The following is a 20578-nucleotide window of genomic DNA, read 5'->3' as shown; positions in this document are numbered from 1 at the left end:
GTATAAAAAAATGAATATAAAGATAATTAAGGATAATAAAGGGGGATAAAGAAGGATATGAAAAAGGTATGTAGAAGGTTGAGATATATGAAGAAAGTTGAGAAGAGGACTCGTATCCTACTCCGTCTCTGTGCTTCTTAAAGAAGAGAAAATAAACTTTCTCCTAGCCCCGTAACCTATTTCCCCCGATGTCCGGCCTTACCCCGTTACACTAGTAGCAGAGATTATCCGGTAGTCCTTTACTATTAACTATACCTTAGGATACGTCGGTATAGAAGATAGTAGGGCTATCCGTAAAGGTAAGAGACATTATTAGGTCTAAATGTCTTACTTTAGTGTTAGGAACGGCTTGGCCGCAAGGCAATAATAAAGAGTGAAGGGGAGTAACAGGCATCCCTACTGCTGGCCACCGGGTAATCACTGGTGGTCTTACTTATGCATACCTAGAATAGTTCATTGATATCTAATCTTTCATCCTTCTTCCTCTAAGACACCTCCGCTACATAGATAGCCAAAACCCCCATTCGGAACAGCAGAGCGCCGATTCCTCGGTATTCCAAGACGTCCATAATATTCTATGACCCATAGGCCCCCACGCCGGCCACCCACTGGCTCTGGTGCGAAAAAGACAACTGGCCATTTTTCGTGCAATGTTTGTCGGTATCTTCGCTCTCGTGGGTATTTCCTGTACTTGGGATAGGTAATAGCGCAACTCAGGAGTATATTTAAATGCTAGCATACTCATGTTACTGTAGTATGTAACCCAACAGCTCGTCCCTTACATGGTGGGAAGCAAGAATAGTGCGAGGTGGATGGCAAGATTATCCTAGTACTCGTCACCAACATCCGCGTCATGCAGTTCCCAGCACGTGAAGCCGAATGTACCAAGGACAAGCATAGTTTCAATGAACAAGCAGCCCTATACATTCCAGATTCCCGGGAATCGATCCTGGGACATCGTAGAGATCAGCTCCAACAGATCCCAGATAATCAATATAGCTGCCTACAAGTATAATCTGTCAGCAAAGGACTCTCCGTTTGTTCGTGATAAAAGACTCTCAATACACCAAGGAAACATCAATTACAGATGATATGGATGGTATGGATGGTATGTATGCGGTTGGAAGACTAATACAGGCAAGCCTGAAAATGGCAAATGCTATCCTGGAGAGTCTCAGCACCCAATACTTGTAGACCCATGGAGGGCATGGGAATCCCGTCCTCTTTGGCAAGGAAACTGCATGTTTAGTCCTGACGTTGTCCGGTTTATTCAGTGTTTTTCCCCGCTGAAGCGATGATTCACCCCAGTTTGGTTCCCCATCCGCGTTGATTGAAGAAGGACGAGGTGGTTGAAGTGGGATTTTCTCGTAGACTGATCGTCTGGGGAACTGCTGATCCCTCAACGTGCGCATGTTGTTGGAACAACAGACAAGACTTCACGTACGATGCTTAAGGATGGATGCTCAAGTATGATCAGCGAACTTTATTGGGGGAGGTAGAACGCGGGTCTAGCACACTGAAATATATCATCTTTGGCGATCTAGATCTCTGTCAGTCTGTACACGCTGGCGCAGCTGCAGCATCATGCGTACTGCAATTTTCAGACTTGCGGATCTGCATTTCCACAATGTCCATCGGGAAATATTGCCAAATGTCGTTTCACAGCGTCAATCGACAGATAATATGTGGGGTCATTTCCCATCATTATTGCTGACTGCATATCTAAGAAACCGGATTTACCATAGTAGATCTGTCGTGCATCCATCTCATAACTCAACTCCATCAATTCCTTGCCCCTGATCGATTTTCGGTTTAGATGTATCCAGCAATGTCAATGAATGCGTCACGGACGGCTCCAACCTTGCATTTGGCTTGGAGCTCTAGTTCGCCCGGAAAATCATCTTCTGGGTATTATAGCTAGCCTTCTGCGTACTCAGTTGAGTTGAAACGTTTTTACCGTCAGTCATCACTTATACAGTACAATATTTGAGGCCACTTCTATCCACCACGAGCATCTCAACTGGAGCCATTATGATAAAAATGCTGGCATTGGGGGGTCTTCTCACAGCAAGGATGGAGATGGACAGAAGCCATTAGTATTTCCATCATAACGATATGCGGCCTCTGTATCCTCATCTGCCTACTTATCAGCATCTCGGAAAGGCCTTTGAAGAGTGTTGCGACTCTACACCAGGGAGACTGCGGCGACACGACAAGGCTTAACATGGCCTTACACTTGGTCCTCAACATGATATCGAGCGGGGTGCTGGCATTGTCAAATTTTTTATGCAAATACTAAGAGAACCGTCACGAGAAGAAATAGACCGAGCTCATATGTGGCTATGCTCGCTAGATATTGGAATACCATCGGTCAGGAATTTACGCTACTTATCCCCATTTAAGGCGGTGAGCTGGCTTGCGCTCCTACTATAATCCCTCCCGATACACCTATTATTCAATAGTTCAATCTTTGAGACAGGCTACCAAGGCTTGCAGTGTCGTCTGACTATTGCCACCCAGACTTTCCTCGATTCTACTCAAGCCGACACGAGCAACTTCTTTCCCCCAGGGGCGGCCTTAGCACCCGCCGGAAACCCTGGCCCAGGATACGAATGGGATGATGGTTTAGATGATTATGTTTCATTTGATGCCTTTGTTGTCAACCAGCCATGTGGGTACGGGAAGCCGTCCCACTCGATCAATACTGGGACAGCTCATCAGATGTCTGCCAAAATATCTCGAAAACATCAGGCGAAGCGCAAAGCTCCTGGATGCGGCTTCAACCAGACGAGTAGTACGGCGATGTGGCCCAGTACTGTAAAGCCCGACCCCTATCTCGTAACCTTTGTTAGGCCAGCTTGTCTAACATGTTGCTCTTCGTTATTATCGCTTGCATTTCTATCAAGTCAGTACAATGTGGCATTGTATTTTGGAGACTTCCATAGACATCTCTAGTTATGCCTGGCGATGCTTTGGAGTCATTTATCCAGCAACCTGATCCTAATACGGCGAGGCTTGGTACTCTCGATATCACCGACAGCCGCCGCCTCGAGTATGAAATATCCCCTTTTGTCGCTCAAATTGACGATACAGCAGACTTCGACATGTAGCTAAGGCCGTTAGTGAGGCCACACAGATGGAACACTGGAAACCACTGTCGACTGATGTCCATTATTCCCCGAGCTGCATGGACAAGAACTTACCTCCTACTGTTCTTTGCAATCGGGTCCTTATCAGCTGCCCTCGATGTGGTAACGATAAGCGAGAGCGTTTCAAGCTTGTAGACTGATGTTTTTAGACTAATACCGAATACACAGCCGCGGTGGCTTTGGCAAAACGGATGAAAACAGATCGACGGGAATTCTCTGAGCCAATTCATCGTATCTCGGGACGCTGCTCTTTGCGAACACACCCCAGCTGATTCTATCACTCTGCTACTTCTCTTACAATGCCCTCTTCACCCGCCTCCAGGTCGAGCAGGAGTGGAACGCCTATAGCTTGCCAGAGTCAGAGTCGTCTTACAGGCTGCTGCACGTCTCGCATCCGCAAGGCGACCAGGTCTCGAGCTACCGGCTACAGTTGCCGTATAAATACAGCATTCCTCTCCTTATCGTTAGCATTGGGCTACATTGGCTCGTGTCTAACTGTTTGTTTATTTACACTGTGGAAGGAGGTAAGCAGCAGTCACAGCTAGATATCGATCACATTTATCGTCGAGTTCCAAATTGTGTAACGAATAAAAAGGATACTGGCGAATAGACCAAAAACCCCGGGCTTCACGTCTCAAAGCTTTCTACGCCAGTTCGGCGTTTCGGACGATTCCCTGGTCGCTCCGGGCTTTTCCCCGCCTGCAATCTTGGCCTTATTCGTCGTCAGCACCGCCATGTGTTGTATTCCCGTTCTTTTCGCACTTAGAAGAGTGCGTGGGACTACAGTTGCCGGCGGTTACCACTCGCTGGTCTTGTCTGCGGCTTGTCACGCCCCTAGACGACCCGCTCGGCAGAACGTTTCGATCGAAGGCAGAGAAGAAGACTCCACAGGGGAACACTCGCGCACCCATTAACATACAAAAGCAGAGAGCGCGAGAGAACGCAGGCGTGAAAGGGACTTGTACGCCCTGCCTGCGGAAGCTGGTCCGTCAACGAACTCCAGCTCCTTGCATACCGCAGAAACGGACGAGCTTCCACGAAGGATCCCCACTGCTTTGGGGCGCCATGCCTTTGTTCAAAGACCCGAAGGAGAGCTTCTTGGTAGAGAGTGGAAAAGAGGTCAGGCATCTTGGCTTCGGAGGGGCGGAGCATGACGTGCGTCCACTCGAGAATGGAAAGTTTTACATATAACTTGTTGTCCTATATTTCATCTGTCTCTATCGCAGTGAACCGCCTGTTCGCGTGTTGTGTGGCACGCTTATATGATTTCGTGCGTCATTTCCCCCCCGTGGCCGTCAGAGGGCCTATAAGTCAACCAACCCATTTGCGGCCACCCCACTCCGCGACCCGACGCGACCCTATGCATCTCCACTACTATTTTCTATAGAACCGTATAACCGCGCGTCTAATTAATAAGAAACTTACCCATTTATGAACCTGGAGTCACGAAGCGATCAAGAACTTCGCTACTACAACTAATGCTACGAGAGCTATCTAATCAGACGGAAAGCGTCTATTCTAGTACCGTCCTAACAGTGTGTAAGGTGGTAGGTATATACTACTGACCGGCTGACCCCGCTTCACTGTATAATAGATGTAGAAAATAAATAAATAGCTTCAAGCCCGGATATGATAGCTAGAGTCCTAACTGTAAGCTCGTAATATAGTGTTTGATACGTGACCCCATGGGGGGTTACCCTACAGCGATAGATAAGATAGATAAGATCAGATAAGAGCTATAAAAGAGCTCTGCCAGGCCAGAATAGCTGACCTGGCATCCTTTCCCAATACAACAATTCACACCCCATATGCACTCGCATCAGTGTTATACGATACTAACCCCCGACTCTAAAGAGTTTTGATTTAGAACATGGTGATATCTAAGGATGATTAAAGTAAGTTAAGGCTTATCTCCGCTATTATGAGAACACGATGATTTCTAAGGCCTAGAAGGTACTCTACGCCGTACGTGGTTCCTGAACTCGTATTTGCAGCAATATTCAGTATAAGGGGTCGTTCGGTAGGAGTAATATACTAGTCAGTCTCCAATAACTGTTTTATAATCCGCTTCCTTGAAACTCGTATGCTCAAGCACCACCGAGGCACTGCCGCTGCGGCGGACGTAACAATACGTCGCTACAAACAATGTAAGGCCCTCCAAGCGCCGCCTGATCCAGCTGCTTGGAAAACAATCTCAATCCCTACTTGAGCTGAACGCACTTTCCTTACTAAATAGGCTAGGTGCGTGACACAGGCCTCCTCTTATTCGACAAGTGGAGATGCATCCAAGACATGGGGCGTTGTAGCTGGAAGCTGGAAATCCTACAATGCGCAGACGACATTACTTTTCCACCAACCACCACATTTTGACTTTCTAGAACTTATCTATATCTAGCTAAGGCCTCTAGCTACTTACCTATACATGCATAGTCTACCTTTCTCACTGTGCCGCTCCTACAATCAACTCTACATGCCTGCCCCTTTCCGCGCCATCATCGTCGGCGGCGGTCCCATCGGCCTCGTTGCCGCCCATATGCTGTCCCGATCCCACATCGATTTCATTCTGCTTGAAAAACAAGATACGCTCTTCGCTGACCGCGGCGCCAGCATTGGGGTTTATCCGCAGACTTTCCGGGTGCTCGACCAGCTGGGACTGCTGGACTCGCTACGGGAGATATGGAGTCCGCTGAAAGACAAGTGCTTTGTCACGCATGGCGGTAAAGTCTATCGCGAGCATCCGCGGTTTTCTTGGATGGAGGAGAAGTAAGTTGGTTCATCTCACCCCTCATGCTTATGTACTTGTTTATTACTGTTTTTCTTTCGAGGAGTTGAGAATATGATGAAGGGTTGCTTACTAAATATTTTATACGGTGAAGCCATGGCCATCCGTTCGCCATGTTCCATCGCGCCGAACTGCTGCGGGTGCTGTATGAATGTTTTCCCGAGGAAGAGAAGAAACATGTCCTGACCAACAAGCGACTCGTGAATGTGACGACACAACCTGGGCGTGTCACGGTACAGTGTGATGACGGCTCGATTGAGTCAGGATCGATGGTCATAGCAGCGGATGGAGCTCACAGTGTAGTCCGGTCGTGTATGCGCCGTCTTGCGGGGGCTTCTTCGCCACATGCGCCTTTGAACAAGGTGAAGCCATATGTAACGAAGTATAGACTGCTATACGGTACTGCAAGCCTCATGCCTGGAATGCCGGCAGGGTCCAGTTGGGATGCCCATGGTGTTGGGATGTCAACGCAGCTGTTCGTTGGCCGCGATAAGGCGTGGTTCTTCTGGTACGAACCGCTGGAGTCGACAACCCAGGAGCGAGTCACTTACACCCGAGAGGACGAGAAAAGATTCGTTAAGAAGTGGGGCCATGTACACATAACCGACAAGATCGTCTTGACAGACCTGTATTCGGCACGTTATTCCTCAGGCATGACGATTCTGGAGGAAGGGATCGTTGAGCATTGGAGCTGGGACCGCATAGTACTCGTTGGGGACGCTGTAGTCAAGACGACCACCAACCTGGGGTTTGGCTTCAACGGCGGCATCCAGGGGCTCGTTACGCTTATGAAAGGTCTGAATAGGCTTGTAAGAAAGCAACGTGGGGGAGATTCCATTGCTGGGGATTTTGATTTGGTATTCCAGGAATACGCAGCAAAGTCGATACCTCTCTCGGCCAGGTTTGTGGCCGTATCTAGTCGTGCACTTAGAGAGAGCACTTGGTCCACTTGGAAACATTGGCTCATGGATAGGTATGTGAAGGGAGCAATTGATGCAGACCGGAAGATGTACCATAAGATCGGATCTCTAATCAGCCAAGGACTCGTGCTAGAGTTTTGGGGGGAGAGGAACCTGCCTCCTGGCAGGATGGCTTGGTTGCATTTCCCAGATCAAGCGGCATGCATAGGAGATGTCTCATAGTTTGTTTATATCTGAACAGGAGATAAGAAACTTGCGCCGCCACCAGAAGCTTCTGCTGACTGCCATTGGCATAATTAAACTCCTATAGTCAGCCTATTCATAAGGATGCGCGCAATGGAAAATAGAATGGAGTCTACCACTTGAGGCTTCCTGTTTGAGGGACGTATTGAAGACATGGGGAAAGTTCTTGCTGGCAGAAGCTCTTCGCCTGTGATGAAGGCCTCTGGATATTCCCCGCCTCTGTCAGGACGAAGCTGCCCGCTACTTTGCGTTCGTCCTTGCATGCGGCTCGGTGCGCAGCTGGTCCAGTCTTGCCACATCGTCACGGTTCCTTCCCTGGCTACCAACTTTGGCGTTGTCATGTCGGCCAGTGCCCACTCTGTGATTTGACCACCAGTCACCTGCCTGACCTTTCTTTCAATGAGAACACTACAAGACCTTGCTGCAGTCTTCTTTTTCCAGAGTCAAGCTAGAAAAAGTAGTTTCCTTTTGACGAGTAAGTTGACAGATATCACTGCTCTGACTCGCAGCTCAACGACCTGCTATCCTCAACAGACTTGGCTGGCTTACTGGAAGAGATCGCTGGTGGGCTTCTGGCTGCTGGCCACTTACGTGATTGAACAGAGACCAGCTCAGGCTCTGTAGTTCACCTGCATCAGCAGCAGTTTGTTCACATCCTTATCGACAACTTGAATTGGAGCCATGTAACGCTGTCAGTCCTACTTCTTTTTTTCCCTTTCGGCCATCAATAGCTGACAAAGAGTGCCAGGGCCAGAAACCATGGCTTGCCTTCAGGTTCCCAATGGCCTCACCAAGGGTCATTCAGAGGATCACCATCAGCAGCGTGATCCAGATGAGACCGCTGTTACAGTTCCCGTTTGGCATCTTGAGCCTGGAGATATTGAGCCGGGAATCATCGAAGCCTCTACAGCCACAAGCAGAGCATCCACTCGAATTGTGGTCTGCAGATGTATCATCCCAGGGGCACTTCGACATACACCAATTAACGGCTTTGAGTTGGTAAGTCTTCCAAGACTTGGGGTCTTGGAAATGTTCACAACTGACATGGCAGTGAACAGGTCACTTGTTCAAAATGCATGTTCACAGATTTGCCAAGGAAAAAGACGTATACAGAGAACCTATCCTATATATTGGAAAAGGCAAGGCTCTCATGAACCCCCGGTTGACTTGTTGGAACCTCCCGTCCAGTTTGAGTTGGCTGATACAACATATAATATAGTGCCATATGTCTATCTGCGGCAGTCTGAGGCGTGCAGCTGCACCCACTAGCGCGGTGGATCGGCGGGGGTTTTTCCGGCGGAAGCCTGCACTTAGGCTGCAGAAGTGGCTACGCAATCGCGTCACCAGCAGCACTGCACTGCCACATTCACCGGCATCACGGCGACTTCTAAGATTCGCCTATGCGATTGTCGTCCACGTTCTCTCTGATACAACCCCTGATTCCAATACCCAAGGTCACAAATTACTTCAGCAACCTCTCTGGTTGATCGCCGATCTCCTTTCAACAGTCCCGGGCATCACCACCCTTGTCTTTTGGGACATCTATTCTGATCAATCTGCCCACTATTAGAGCAGTGACAGGGGGAACAGCCCTGTTCATGCAAGCCCAACATGGTGAGGCACAAGTGATGCATGGCAAACAAGTTACTTGACACTGACGATTGTCTGTTTTTAGGGCATCAGCAGGCGCCCGAAAGATAAGTCAGGCCAGGCAGCCCACGCTGGCAGTGGACAAGCGCAATCAGCCAGCGGCGCAAAGCCCAAGAAAGCCACCTTCGAGACGACCAAGAAGAAGGAGATAGGTGTTGCAGATCTGACATTGCTCAGCAAGGTCTCGAATGAAGCCATCAACGAAAACCTCAAGAAGCGATTCGAGGGTCGCGAGATCTACACATACATCGGCCATGTCCTGGTTTCTGTCAACCCCTTCCGAGACCTCGGTATCTACACCGACCAGGTCCTCGACTCTTACAAGGGCAAGAACCGCCTGGAAATGCCGCCGCATGTGTTCGCCATCGCCGAGTCCTCGTACTACAACATGAAGGCCTACAAGGAGAATCAGTGTGTAATCATCTCGGGCGAGTCAGGCGCGGGCAAGACTGAGGCGGCTAAACGCATCATGCAATACATTGCCAACGTGTCTGGTGGTGAGAGCGGGGACATCAAGCAGATCAAAGACATGGTGCTGGCCACCAACCCGCTACTCGAGTCCTTTGGAAATGCGAAGACGCTGAGGAACAACAACTCGTCACGGTTCGGCAAGTATCTTCAAATACACTTCAATGCAAATGGCGAGCCGGTCGGAGCAGACATCACCAACTATCTGCTGGAAAAAACCCGGGTCGTTAGTCAGATTGTGAACGAGCGAAGCTTCCACATCTTCTACCAGTTCGCCAAGGGCGCATCGCCGGAATATAGACAAAACTTTGGCATTCAGCAACCAGAAACCTACGCATACCTCAGTCGGTCGAAATGCTTCAATGTCGATGGAATCGACGACCTTGCCGAGTTCAAGGACACACTAGATGCTATGAAAGTCATTGGCCTGTCTCAGCAAGAGCAAGATTCAGTGTTCCGTATGCTTGCTGCAATTCTGTGGGCTGGAAATATCTCCTTTATTGAAGGGGATGACAGCTTCGCGCAAGTGGCAGACCAGTCTGTCGTCGACTTTTTGGCATACCTCCTCGAGGTCACGCCAGCTGCATTGGTCAAGGCCATCACCATCCGCATCTTGACTCCGCGAAGTGGTGAGGTGATCGAGTCTCAAGCCAATGCTCCTCAAGCAACCGCAACGAGAGACGCGCTGGCCATGGCCATATACTACAATCTGTTTGACTGGATTGTTGGAAGGATTAACCAGTCCTTAAAGGCAAAACAAGCCACTTCGAACAACATCGGCATTCTCGACATTTATGGATTCGAAATCTTCGAGAAAAACAGTTTCGAGCAGCTTTGCATCAACTATGTCAATGAAAAGCTACAACAGATCTTCATCCAGCTGACACTGAAAGCAGAGCAGGATGAATATGCTCGCGAGCAGATTCAATGGACTCCGATCAAGTACTTTGATAACAAGGTCGTATGCGACCTTATCGAGCAAGTCAGACCTGTTGGTGTCTTCTCTGCCCTGAAGGACGCGACCAAAACAGCGCACGCTGATCCTGCCGCCTGTGATCGTACCTTTATGCAGAGTGTCAACGGCATGAGCCATGCTCATCTTACTCCGCGCCAGGGAAGCTTCATTATCAAGCATTACGCTGGCGATGTGAGCTACACTGTTGAAGGTATTACCGACAAGAACAAGGATCAGCTCCTCAAGGGTGTACAAGCTCTCTTCCAGCAAAGTCAAAACCAGTTCGTCCACACCATATTCCCTCAGCAGATGGACCAGGACAACAGAAAGCAACCTCCTACGGCAGGTGACAGAATCAAGACCTCGGCAAATGCCCTGGTGGACACTTTGATGAAGTGCCAGCCCTCGTATATCCGTACCATCAAGCCCAACGAAAATAAGTCTCCCACTGAATACAACGTACCAAACGTCCTCCACCAGATCAAATATCTCGGTTTGCAAGAAAACGTCCGAATTCGACGTGCTGGTTTCGCATATCGTCAAGCATTTGACAAATTCGTGGAGCGTTTCTTCTTGCTGTCACCAGCGACATCGTACGCTGGAGAATACACCTGGCAAGGCTCAGAAGAAGCGGCCGTGAAGCAAATCCTGAAGGATACAAGTATCCCGAAGGAAGAGTGGCAATTGGGTGTGACGAAAGCCTTCATCAAGTCTCCCGAGACGTTGTTCGCTTTGGAGACGATGCGCGATCGATACTGGCACAACATGGCCACGCGCATCCAAAGAATGTGGAGAGCATACCTTGCATACCGAGCCGAATCCGCGACGCGTATTCAACGTTTCTGGCGCAAAAAGAGGGTGGGTGCCGAGTACCTGCAACTACGAGACCAGGGTCATAAGGTGCTCCAGGGACGCAAGGAGAGACGCAGGTTCAGCTTGCTGGGGTCCCGACGGTTCTTGGGAGACTACCTGGGTATCAATGCCACGACTGGGCCCGGTTCCCAAATTCGCAATGCGTTGCAGATGTCGGGTAGCGAGAAGACCATTTTTTCGTGCCGTGGAGAGGTTTTGGAACATAAATTTGGTCGATCAAGTAAAGCCAGCCCTCGTATCTTCGTAGTGACCAACAGCAAGCTCTACATTGTTGCGCAGGCTCTCGTCAACCACGAGGTGCAGGTTTCTCTTGAACGTACGGTACCGCTCGGCGCCATCAAGTTCATTGGCACCTCGTCTTGCAGAGATGATTGGTTCTCACTCGGCATAGGCTCACCGCAGGAAGCGGATCCGCTGTTGAACTGCGTCTTGAAGACGGAAATGTTCACTCAAATGCAGCGAGTCATGCCTGGTGGCTTCACCCTCAAGATTGGTGAATCAATTGAGTACGCCAAGAAGCCAGGCAAGATGCAACTTATCAAGGTGATCAAGGACTCGCCACAACCCGTCGACTATTACAAGAGTGGTGCGGTGCATACCCAGCCAGGAGAGCCTCCGTCTTCGGGATCGCGGCCAACGCCGAAAGGCAAGCCTGTCCCTCCCCGACCCATCACGCGTGGCAAACTCATCAAGCCTGGTGGTCCTGGCGGTCGACCTTCACGAATTCAAAACGCCCGACCCACGGCCTCTTCCACCACCAAGCGCGGCCCAGCTTCCCTCCAGACGCCACGTCCGGTGCCCACGCCTGCTACTGTCACAAGTAGTATCCCGAGTCATACACGCAATCAAAATTCTGCCTCTTCAACTTCTCGTATGCCGCCCCCGCCGCCACCAGCTGCACCGCCAGCGAAGGCCAAAATGCAAGCCAAGGTTCTGTACGATTTTGCCGGGCAGAAAGAGAACGAGCTTACAGTCAAGGCTGGCGATATCATCGAAGTCGTCCAGAAGGAGAACAATGGTGAGTTTTACTAATCCGTAACAATGTACTGATCATGCTAACGAACTACAGGTTGGTGGCTAGCCAAGAATGGCAAAGGTCAAGCGTGGGTTCCTGCTGCGTACGTTGAAGAGATAACCGTACTTGCTCCGGCGCCAGCACCTCGAGCACCACCGCCTCCTCCAGCATCCAACGGAGCTGCGGCAAGGAGTAAACCCACACCACCGCAGCCCCCGATGAAGCGGCCAGCTGCTGCGAAAAAGCCTGCTGCTTTGCAGTCACGAGATTCCGCCATGAGCATGAATGCCAACGGCTCAGACAGCAGTCGAAGCAACACCCCCACACCTAGCATCGCAGGGTCTCTTGCCGATGCCCTGAAAGCTCGAAAGAACGCAATGCAGAAGAAGGAAGCAGACGAAGACGACTGGTAGGGCACTGGCTCCTCAAACTGACGTGGGATTCTGCCGAAAGGTGAAGTATGGTGACCTGCGACTTGACACATGTGCTCGTCACCAGAATCACTACGAAGTTATGTATGTTAGAGTAGAAACCCACAGACATCCCCAGCATGATCGTGGGCAACGAGGAAAGCCTTGTCGCTTTCGTAACGATGATGAAAGGCGGCAAGCCACTCGGACTTTTGAAAATGTGTTCTTCTATAGCATTTGGTGGTGGGTTGAGCTCTTGTTATAGATAGATAACCCTTTGATGAACATGCTTATTATTTTCGCCGATACTACATGTCTCACGTGCCCTCGCCATCTTTCGTTAAAACTTTGCGTCGTCGTAGCAGCTCACCCAATGGGATGTCGTCATCTTCCTGATCTTCGTGGAGCGCATCAACGTCCGGCTCGTCAAACTCAGCATCCTCGTCGACGCCATAGTCGGCCAACTGCTCCCCGTCCTCATTAACCCAGCCCGATCTGCCTTCGTTGACAATTATCGGTCCACCAAAGGATGCCCGAGTCGTAGAGTGATTATAAGCCTCGTCAACGACGTCATAATCGTCCACTTCCTCCAGCTCCCCCAAGACCTGATTCCTAGTTCTCTCCCACCGTCGCAAGTCCTGCTCCTGTCTCTGCCGGAACGCTTCCCTTTGCTCCTCAGGGGTGGCCCATCTCCCGCCGTCCTCGTAATGCTCCCTCTCAGCCTCCATCTCCTTCTTCCGACTCCGCCACATCTTGGCATTCCTTGCCTTCTCCGGATCAGTCGGCGGCCACATATCTTCACGGTCGTTCAGCCCGTTCTCCTCGTACTCCCATCCGCACCCCTTCCCCTTCCCGTCCCTGTTCGGCGCCACCTGAGGTCCGCCGGCGAAGGGGAAGAACCACAGCAACACATTATTCGTTCCCATGGCCTGCGCCATATTCTCAAACACGCCCACATCATACGGGAACTCGACCGGATCAATAACCGACTGTAAGGTTCCCGTTCCGGCATCATCCCCAGTCCGCCACCACCCCTCCCCTCTCTCACTCCTCTCCACCACCGCCTCATGCTTCTCAATCTCCCACCCCTCGATCATAGTCGTGTTAAACAACCACCCCTTCACCGTAGTTCCCAACATGATCCCCAACGCGAAACTCATCACCGCGCCCACAAACGCGAACACGGTCAACCAAACGAGCTCGAGGAAGCTGGGGCCTAGGTACGCGGGGAGATGGCGGTTGGACCATAGCGCGAGGAAGCGTTGCGATAAGAGGTAGAGGAGCATCCAGAGGGAGACGTTGGTGTAGGCCAGAAAACGGAGGAAGTGCGGGAAGGTTTGCAGCGAGACGCAGTTCGCTGTCCAGGGGCAGTGATGGTCCATTTTCGGGATGCAGCGCGCGCAGGTGCGGCAGTGGTGGGCGCGGGAAGGTTTGGGACGGGCGCATTTGCGGCAGTGGCGTTTTCTTTTTGTGTGCGTAGTTCCCTTGTCCTCGCCCTCTGTTTGTGCTTCTGCTTCATCGGCTTCTTCGTCGTCGCTTGCGCTTGCCTTCGCGTTCGTCGGATCGATAGGTTTCTGAGCGCGGGGGGAAGGTGGGAAGGTGTACCGTCCCGGGTCGACCGAGCAGGCCTTGCAGTACGTCCACCATAGGCAGAGTAGGAGGGTGTTGAATGCATATTTTTCGGTCTTTGTGAGAGGACCCGGAGCTAGGTCGGGGGAGGAGGCGAAGAGGAGTTGCGAGCCGTAGCCTAGGAAGGCGATTAGGAGACAGACGGCGGGGATGGCGAGTTTCTGCACCGAGAGAGGCGCTGAGGTGCCGACGAGGAAAGCCATGTTGGGTTGGCGGCCATCTGGGTGGGAGGAACGGTGATCGGGTACGTTTGGTGAGGATAGTCAAGTCGGGTGATTTACAAGCCAGACGCGGTTGGTGGATGTTGGAGCTGACGTGGGGGCGCATCCCCGGCTGTTGGACCCCACTAGGCTCCAAGATATCGGTACTCGATCTCGGGGGCCTATGAAATCGGATTCGAACAATAGACGTGCACCTGGAAGGGCGACTTCAAATTCAACACAGCTTCTACGCACCTGATTAAAACCGAGCTGCAACCGATGGAGGCTAGCTTTCTTCATAGGAGAACTATGAAAAGGAGACGTGACGCACAGAGGCACGGAGGCAGCGTAGGCTGAGATGCTGCAGCACCTTACTGGGACCAGAAACAGCGCTTAGGCTCTGGCCCCAAGCTAGTCTAGTAGACCTATGGCTAATATGCCGTAAAGCCAGGTTCCGTCGGTCCTGACCTGCGAAGCGCGTACGAGTAGGCTGTCAAGCTCACGCTAACATTTTGTGGGTGAGACCAAGTTCGTGTTGTGCATGGGGCCGCTATGAGCACGAGGATAACAAAATAAACAAGATCATATTATAGAGTCATCCTGTCATTAATCAAGAGTTTGCCGTCACGTACGCTACAGCATTCTGGAGCCTAGTGTTGCTTGTTAGCGACTCTCCTACAACCCTAATGTGGGCTGTTTACTCACCTAGTTGGCCAATACGAACATGCCGACATGTCATTGTATTCTGGCGACACGTCGGCTAACGCCAGTGAGCGACTTGATGCCACTTCTAGTCCTTGGGCTCTTCAACCCGTATCCTTCAGCCTCCCAGAGCGGCCCCGGCCGTCATTTTGCATCTCATTACTGAGCTTCCTCCTCCTCCTTTTCAGGTTCAGGTTCATGTTCAAGCCCAGGACTCCGGCTGCGACTCCTTCCCCTCCCACCGCGATGCGACTGTCGGCCTCCTCTGTTGCCCTTCCCCGGCGGTGGTCGCACAAACGCAAAGTCCACACCGATTGTCTGGTCCAAGAGCTTCGTTTGGTTGGCGCCGTCAATGGCAGCTCGCGCTTCTTGAAGAGTCGGGTATTCGATGAGCGCATATCCCTATCCATCGGAAATCGAGTTAGTTGTCTGCTCTTCTTGCTTGAAATAGGTTGCCGCAGTCGCGCAACTTGCCTTTACATAACCGCTGCGTCGGTCCAGGTTTAAGTGCAGGTTTTTGATCTCGCCGTAGTCGCCAAAACTGTCGTGCAGTGTTTCCTCATCGGCTTCCTCATGCACGTTGGTGACCATGATAATCCAGCCCTCAATTGATCGGACGGCGGTAGCCTTGGAGTGCGTTTGCATGTCGCCGACCTTGGCCGAGGTGGCTTGCGGGGAGCCAGGCTCGTCAATGTCCATTTCAACGTCCGCCATGTTTGATATTGTGGGTATAGTAGACGGTACTTTTGGCGTATAAAGATAGTTTACACGGGGTTCGGTGATTGTGTTGGGAGGGAGCTTGGGAAGTCGTCGACTGTAAGGCCGTTTGTCCAGTGCCTTGTCAAAGCTCCGAGGCCCTCGCAGCCTTGAAATGCTCAAATGCACTTCATTCATTTTGTGGGGCGGCGATTTCTACAGACTGACCAGCTGCGCTGGAGCCAGCTGCCAGGAAGGCCCGCCGGCTGCTGTCTCCAGTGGGAATCTCAGAGTTTCAAAAGTACCTTCGCACCGTAAGTGCTCTGAGGCCGCTCGTAAGAACTGCATTTTAATTGCAATAGCCAAGAAGTCTGGAGTACGGAATATGGCTTGGCCTCAGCCGTGTCTCTTGACATATATATGAGAAAACATGCTGCTAGACTCGATCATTTCGAATACCCATCTCAGCTTCAGCAATCACCATCATAAGTACCGAGCTTCAGAACTTGGACCCGTAAGGCTGAATCAATGACCAACACCTTAGCATTGTATTTGAGGCAGCAGCAAGCAGTACAAGTCATATAATTGAGGCGCCGACAGATCGAATAGTTGCTCATATACATGCTAATGCCATCGTCACAAGCTGACAAGTCACTTGAGCAGTCCATATAAAAGCTTGAGCATTGAAGGCATGAGTATCAATTTAATAGGATGCTCTTCCAGGTGGGTCCTCTCTGGTGCACGGGCGCACCGGGCCCCACTCCATCCCAAACTGGAAAGGGCAGTTTGTTTACTCCCCCGTTCGCATCCACCGCCGTGATCACGCTTTCCGTGAAATGAAACTTCTCACCATAATTATTTCCCAACTTCGCCGTCCTGCTCGCCACTTGCTCCTACTTTGGACTTTCATATTTGCATCCATTCTTGTCATGTATGCCTCTTGATTCTGCAGCTGCATATTCACAGCTCACAGCTGCCATTCAGCATCGTTGTGACGGACGCGTCTTCGCCTTCCCAAGGTTAGACGCGCCTCGCCCACCCACCTCCACCACCTACACACAGCACTTGTCACATCTTTGGACGCAGTTCGCGTCCCCAGCAAATACATACGACATACTTTAATCACATCTCATCATGGCAGCACACACAGACCGGTTTAAGTCGCGTATCCTTAGGGAGAAGTTTCAACATCGCGACAATCCCTTCAACTCTCCCCCATCCTCTACTGGCTCCCATGGAACTGTCACCATGACCTCAGATCTGTCATATGATCCTGAGGGCGAGTCCACCCGGCGCATGCACAGAGATGACGACTCAATTCAACTGCCTGGCCTGCTGTCCCATCACAAACATGGGTCCAAAGCCCAGTCGCCCTTCAAGGTGAATACCTCGGCAATAGGACGCAATTTCCCCGAGTGGAAAGGTGGCTGGAATGTCAATAGTCGCGAGCAGACCGAAGACATCTACAATGTCACTGGCGATCGTATAGATCAAGGAAAGGAGAACATTCCGCCTTCCTCATCAACTGTGGCTTCCCCTACTCAGGCCAAGTCGCAAACCCCAGGACACTTCAAGACTGGCGGCGGAACTCTTCGAACCCTTGCACAGATGCAAGCCCAAGTCGATGATGACTCTGTCAACATGACCACAGGCTCAAATCCCCGCCGCGGCAATGTTACATCCCTCATTCAGACCCTCAAGGCGGCGCAAGCCACAAGGGAGTCGGCGCCAATAAAGTCGTCACCCAAGCCGGTGAACGTACGCCATTCGCGCATCAGTAATACCAACGCGCGTCCATCTACCCCCAACCAGACCGGTCGATCGTTCTTCCTACCCAACCTCATTCACATCAACGACTTCGTCTCAGGTGTCTTGAAGCTATCATCGACAAAGAATGGCATTCCCGTGTTCGTGAAAAATGGAAAAGTCCACGATCGCGAGTCTCGGACTTCGCCTGACCATCATGCTAATGTCGATGCTATCAAGGTCCCTGAGGACGAGCAAAAGATTTTCGTCTCTTTGGATAAGATCCGGGAGGAAATCCAAGCTTTGCAAGAACACGATGACCAGGTCTCTAGGCAGGCCGAGATTCTCCAGGAAGAGCTCTATGAGCTGCAGATACAGCTCTCCAAGGCCAAATCTCGCAAGGATAGCGCCATGGGCTCTGACTCTGATAGTTCCATGCTTGACCATCTCAACAACCAAAAGTCTCAACTGGAAGAGCAAGTTGCTTCGCTACAATCCAGGCTGGACAAAGCCAACCGCAAGATTAGCATCAATGAGATCCATACCGAGTCGTACATCAGTGAGCGCGACGAAGCGCTTAAAAGTGCCTCCGCACGTCTCGAGGAAATCAACCGCTTGCAATCGGAGCTTGATGCGGCGCGCCGAGAGGTGAATGCTAGTCGAAATGGCGACGCACAAGATCTTAATGTAGTTGAGGCAGAGAACAGAGATCTGCGAGAAGACAACATCTCATTACGACATCAATACAAGTCCATGCATGAAGAAAACCAGTCTCTTCGCTCACACAACACTCTCCTAACCCACCAAAACGTCGACTTGCAAAAAGAAGTAAAGCGACTCCAACGCGAGCTGGACTCTCTACAAGGGGAAAATGAACTGCTGCAGAAGGAATACGCAGTCATTGTCGAGGAGAAGCGGACCATTAAGCAGGACAATCTCAGCCTCGAGCGTCACAATGAGAAGTGGTACAATGACACCAAATCCCTGCAGCAGAAGGTGACTTTACTGGAACAACGGACTCAGGATCTCCAGGACAACAACAATCAGCTTCACCATATGCTTGACTCGGTCAATGCCGAGACGGGAACGATTACGGTCCATATGAAGGATGTTAAAGATAGGATCGAGAAGAAGACCCGAGACCTGACTGAACAGAACGCTCAACTCCGTCAGCAGATCGTCGAATTGCAGGCTGAATATGCATCAAAATACACTTCGTTTGAACAGGAGAAGCGCCGTCTGGTTGGGTCCAATGAACGCCTCAATGACAAGCTCGATCACATCAGCAAGCAGTTTGAGCAGATAGTATGCGAAAGCAAAGAGGAGGCGGCCAAGTACGAGGAGATGCAATCGTCTCTGACGCAGCAACTTGAGGACCTCAAGACTACTCCTACTACTACTACTACCAGCAAGACTAAACCCGTCAAAGTCACACGGATTATTGAGCCAACCACATCCGCATCGAAACACAAGAGCACGTTGAGCGAGATGTCTGCTAGAAGCACCACCTCTCAGACCGACTTCCAGATGCAGGATGATTATACACGGCATATCGACCTTACTCAAGACTCCGACTTTGCGACTAACATGTCGCGGGAGGGGAAGATTGACAAATTGCGAGACGCTCTTCGACAGGCGCAACTTGATGCTCAACAGCAGGACGAGCCTGACGAATACGCAGATTTAGACGAAGCTGCAATCACGGAGGATATGAGTCGAAGTCTTCCTTCTTTGCCGCAAACACGGCGAAATGATAGCATCGCGTTCAAGTCTAAGAACACCACGTCTAAGGGACAGACCGAGACCTCTAAGGCACAGCCGTTGGGAATCTTGAAGAATGTGCAAACCCCCCGTCAGATTCCGGAGCAGGATTTGACCGGACGGTTCAGCGTAAAATCGGGCATGAGTGGGATGAGCTTGCCAAGTCAAGCCTCGCCACCTGACCTCTCCCACGGCCGCCGCCATTCGGATAGTGTACGATTTGACCTCAACGTGAACGTGGAAGAAACATCGGCGCTCTTCATGGATGACATAACACTGGATTCCCGCAAGCGCGCCGTCGAGAGACAGGAAGCACTTGCTGCCAAGAAGGGCAAGGCCACTCCCGTTCTTCCCAAGAATGGCGCAAAGAAGGCCATCCCAACTCTGTCGAAGGATGCCAAGCGTGTCCTGGACAGCTTGTGCCACGACCACGATTGTCGCAACTGCATCGTCTGCAAGCGCATCAACTCGCACATGCACGAAGACGAAACGACGCGAACTGGCGTCAAGACAACTGTACGCGTCGAGAAGCCGATCCCCGTCACGGATCGCATACCCAACTCGACAACGGACTCGGCGTACGAGGACCAGCCAACTCTGCGTCCCGCCCAACACCCAGGCTTGGCGCTGGCCACTGTTATGAAGGGTCTGCGCGACGAGCTCGCTCATCTCGAGGCGAAGTATGCGAAGAAGAATGCCATCTTCGCTGCCATGGACCCTTCGTTTGGCAGGCGAGAGCGCAAGGGGGTGACGTCGGAGATTCAGACTCTGATGCGCGCTATCAATGACAAGCAAGACATGATCTACCGACTGCATGATGTATTGGAGGGTCAAAAGGCCAGCGGGCAGCAGATGACAGAGGACGAGGTGGACGTGACGATAATGAGCATCTTGAGCAAGGACAAGGAGGTGACTTGGGATGGAATTGTTGACTGATTGTTTGTGGGACACTGGAGCGAGCTAATTCACTTTGGTGGAGTAAAGGTGTGTGGCATTCCCTGGAGTGCATGGGTTGGAGTTTCGGATGGTTTCTATATGATTTCTCTGTCTGGTTACAACAAGGCTCCCGGCGGCGTTTGGTTGCAAAAAGGCTTTTACTGCATTGCAGTTGTTATTTGGTCCAAATACACTTGCCTTGGACGGGCTATGATACTATACTACTATGCTTTGTCTTGGGAACTTGCCTGTTATGAATACTGGTCACCTGCTCTCTGCATGATGTGTAAATGCTGTTATGGCCAGTAACTACCCCCCCTGAAGTGTTGACGGTGAGGCCATGGGGCATTAGGTTCACATTTTCTCTCCGTCACCCAGATCATCCCAGCCCGTGCTGATCCCTCTACGGCTCGAGTCTATATACATTCTAGCTAGCTGGGCGA

At 51.1% G+C, this 20578-nt stretch overlaps 5 protein-coding genes across 5 annotated transcripts; 3 read left to right on the top strand and 2 right to left on the bottom strand.

The window, feature by feature from the left end:
* Positions 1 to 5619: 5619 nt before the first annotated feature.
* On the top strand, positions 5620 to 7073 carry BCR38DRAFT_461326 (uncharacterized protein; the record flags this gene model as incomplete). The annotated part of the gene is made up of 2 exons (XM_040862513.1): positions 5620 to 5912; positions 6026 to 7073. 2 exons carry the CDS (start codon positions 5620 to 5622, stop codon positions 7071 to 7073), a joined length of 1341 nt encoding a protein of 446 aa, XP_040710519.1.
* A 1365-nt stretch (positions 7074 to 8438) lies between these two features.
* On the top strand, positions 8439 to 12625 carry BCR38DRAFT_108534 (myosin-5). The gene is made up of 3 exons (XM_040853354.1): positions 8439 to 8708; positions 8770 to 12058; positions 12110 to 12625. The coding sequence occupies exons 1-3, from the start codon at positions 8706 to 8708 to the stop codon at positions 12466 to 12468; spliced, it is 3651 nt and encodes a 1216-aa protein (XP_040710518.1). The 5' UTR covers positions 8439 to 8705; the 3' UTR covers positions 12469 to 12625.
* A 169-nt stretch (positions 12626 to 12794) lies between these two features.
* BCR38DRAFT_299036 (DHHC palmitoyltransferase-domain-containing protein) lies at positions 12795 to 14261 on the bottom strand (the record flags this gene model as incomplete). Its single annotated transcript, XM_040854529.1, has 1 exon — positions 12795 to 14261. A coding segment is annotated over one exon (1467 nt), but the record flags the coding sequence as incomplete, so codon positions are not given.
* Positions 14262 to 15155: 894 nt separating this feature from the next.
* On the bottom strand, positions 15156 to 15710 carry BCR38DRAFT_461323 (uncharacterized protein; the record flags this gene model as incomplete). Its single annotated transcript, XM_040862512.1, has 2 exons — positions 15156 to 15398; positions 15471 to 15710. The coding sequence occupies 2 exons, from the start codon at positions 15708 to 15710 to the stop codon at positions 15156 to 15158; spliced, it is 483 nt and encodes a 160-aa protein (XP_040710516.1).
* Positions 15711 to 16428: 718 nt separating this feature from the next.
* BCR38DRAFT_108524 (uncharacterized protein) lies at positions 16429 to 20386 on the top strand. The gene has a single exon (XM_040853353.1). The coding sequence runs from the start codon at positions 16827 to 16829 to the stop codon at positions 20133 to 20135; it is 3309 nt and encodes a 1102-aa protein (XP_040710515.1). The 5' UTR covers positions 16429 to 16826; the 3' UTR covers positions 20136 to 20386.
* The last annotated feature ends 192 nt before the right edge of the window (positions 20387 to 20578 follow it).

The sequence above is a fragment of the Pseudomassariella vexata genome (assembly GCF_002105095.1).
Source record: "Pseudomassariella vexata strain CBS 129021 chromosome Unknown BCR38scaffold_20, whole genome shotgun sequence".
Lineage (NCBI taxonomy): Eukaryota > Fungi > Ascomycota > Sordariomycetes > Amphisphaeriales > Pseudomassariaceae > Pseudomassariella > Pseudomassariella vexata.
The sequence above is the reverse complement of the archived record's forward strand: the minus strand, read 5'-3'. Positions and strand labels throughout refer to the sequence as shown.

Coding starts and splice junctions, on each gene's coding strand:
- BCR38DRAFT_108524 (XM_040853353.1), top strand. CDS start 16,827: ATGGCAGCACACACAGACCGGTTTAAGTCGCGTATCCTTAGGGAGAAG.
- BCR38DRAFT_108534 (XM_040853354.1), top strand. Junction 12,059..12,109: donor CGTCCAGAAGGAGAACAATG/GTGAGTTTTACT, acceptor AACGAACTACAG/GTTGGTGGCTAGCCAAGAAT.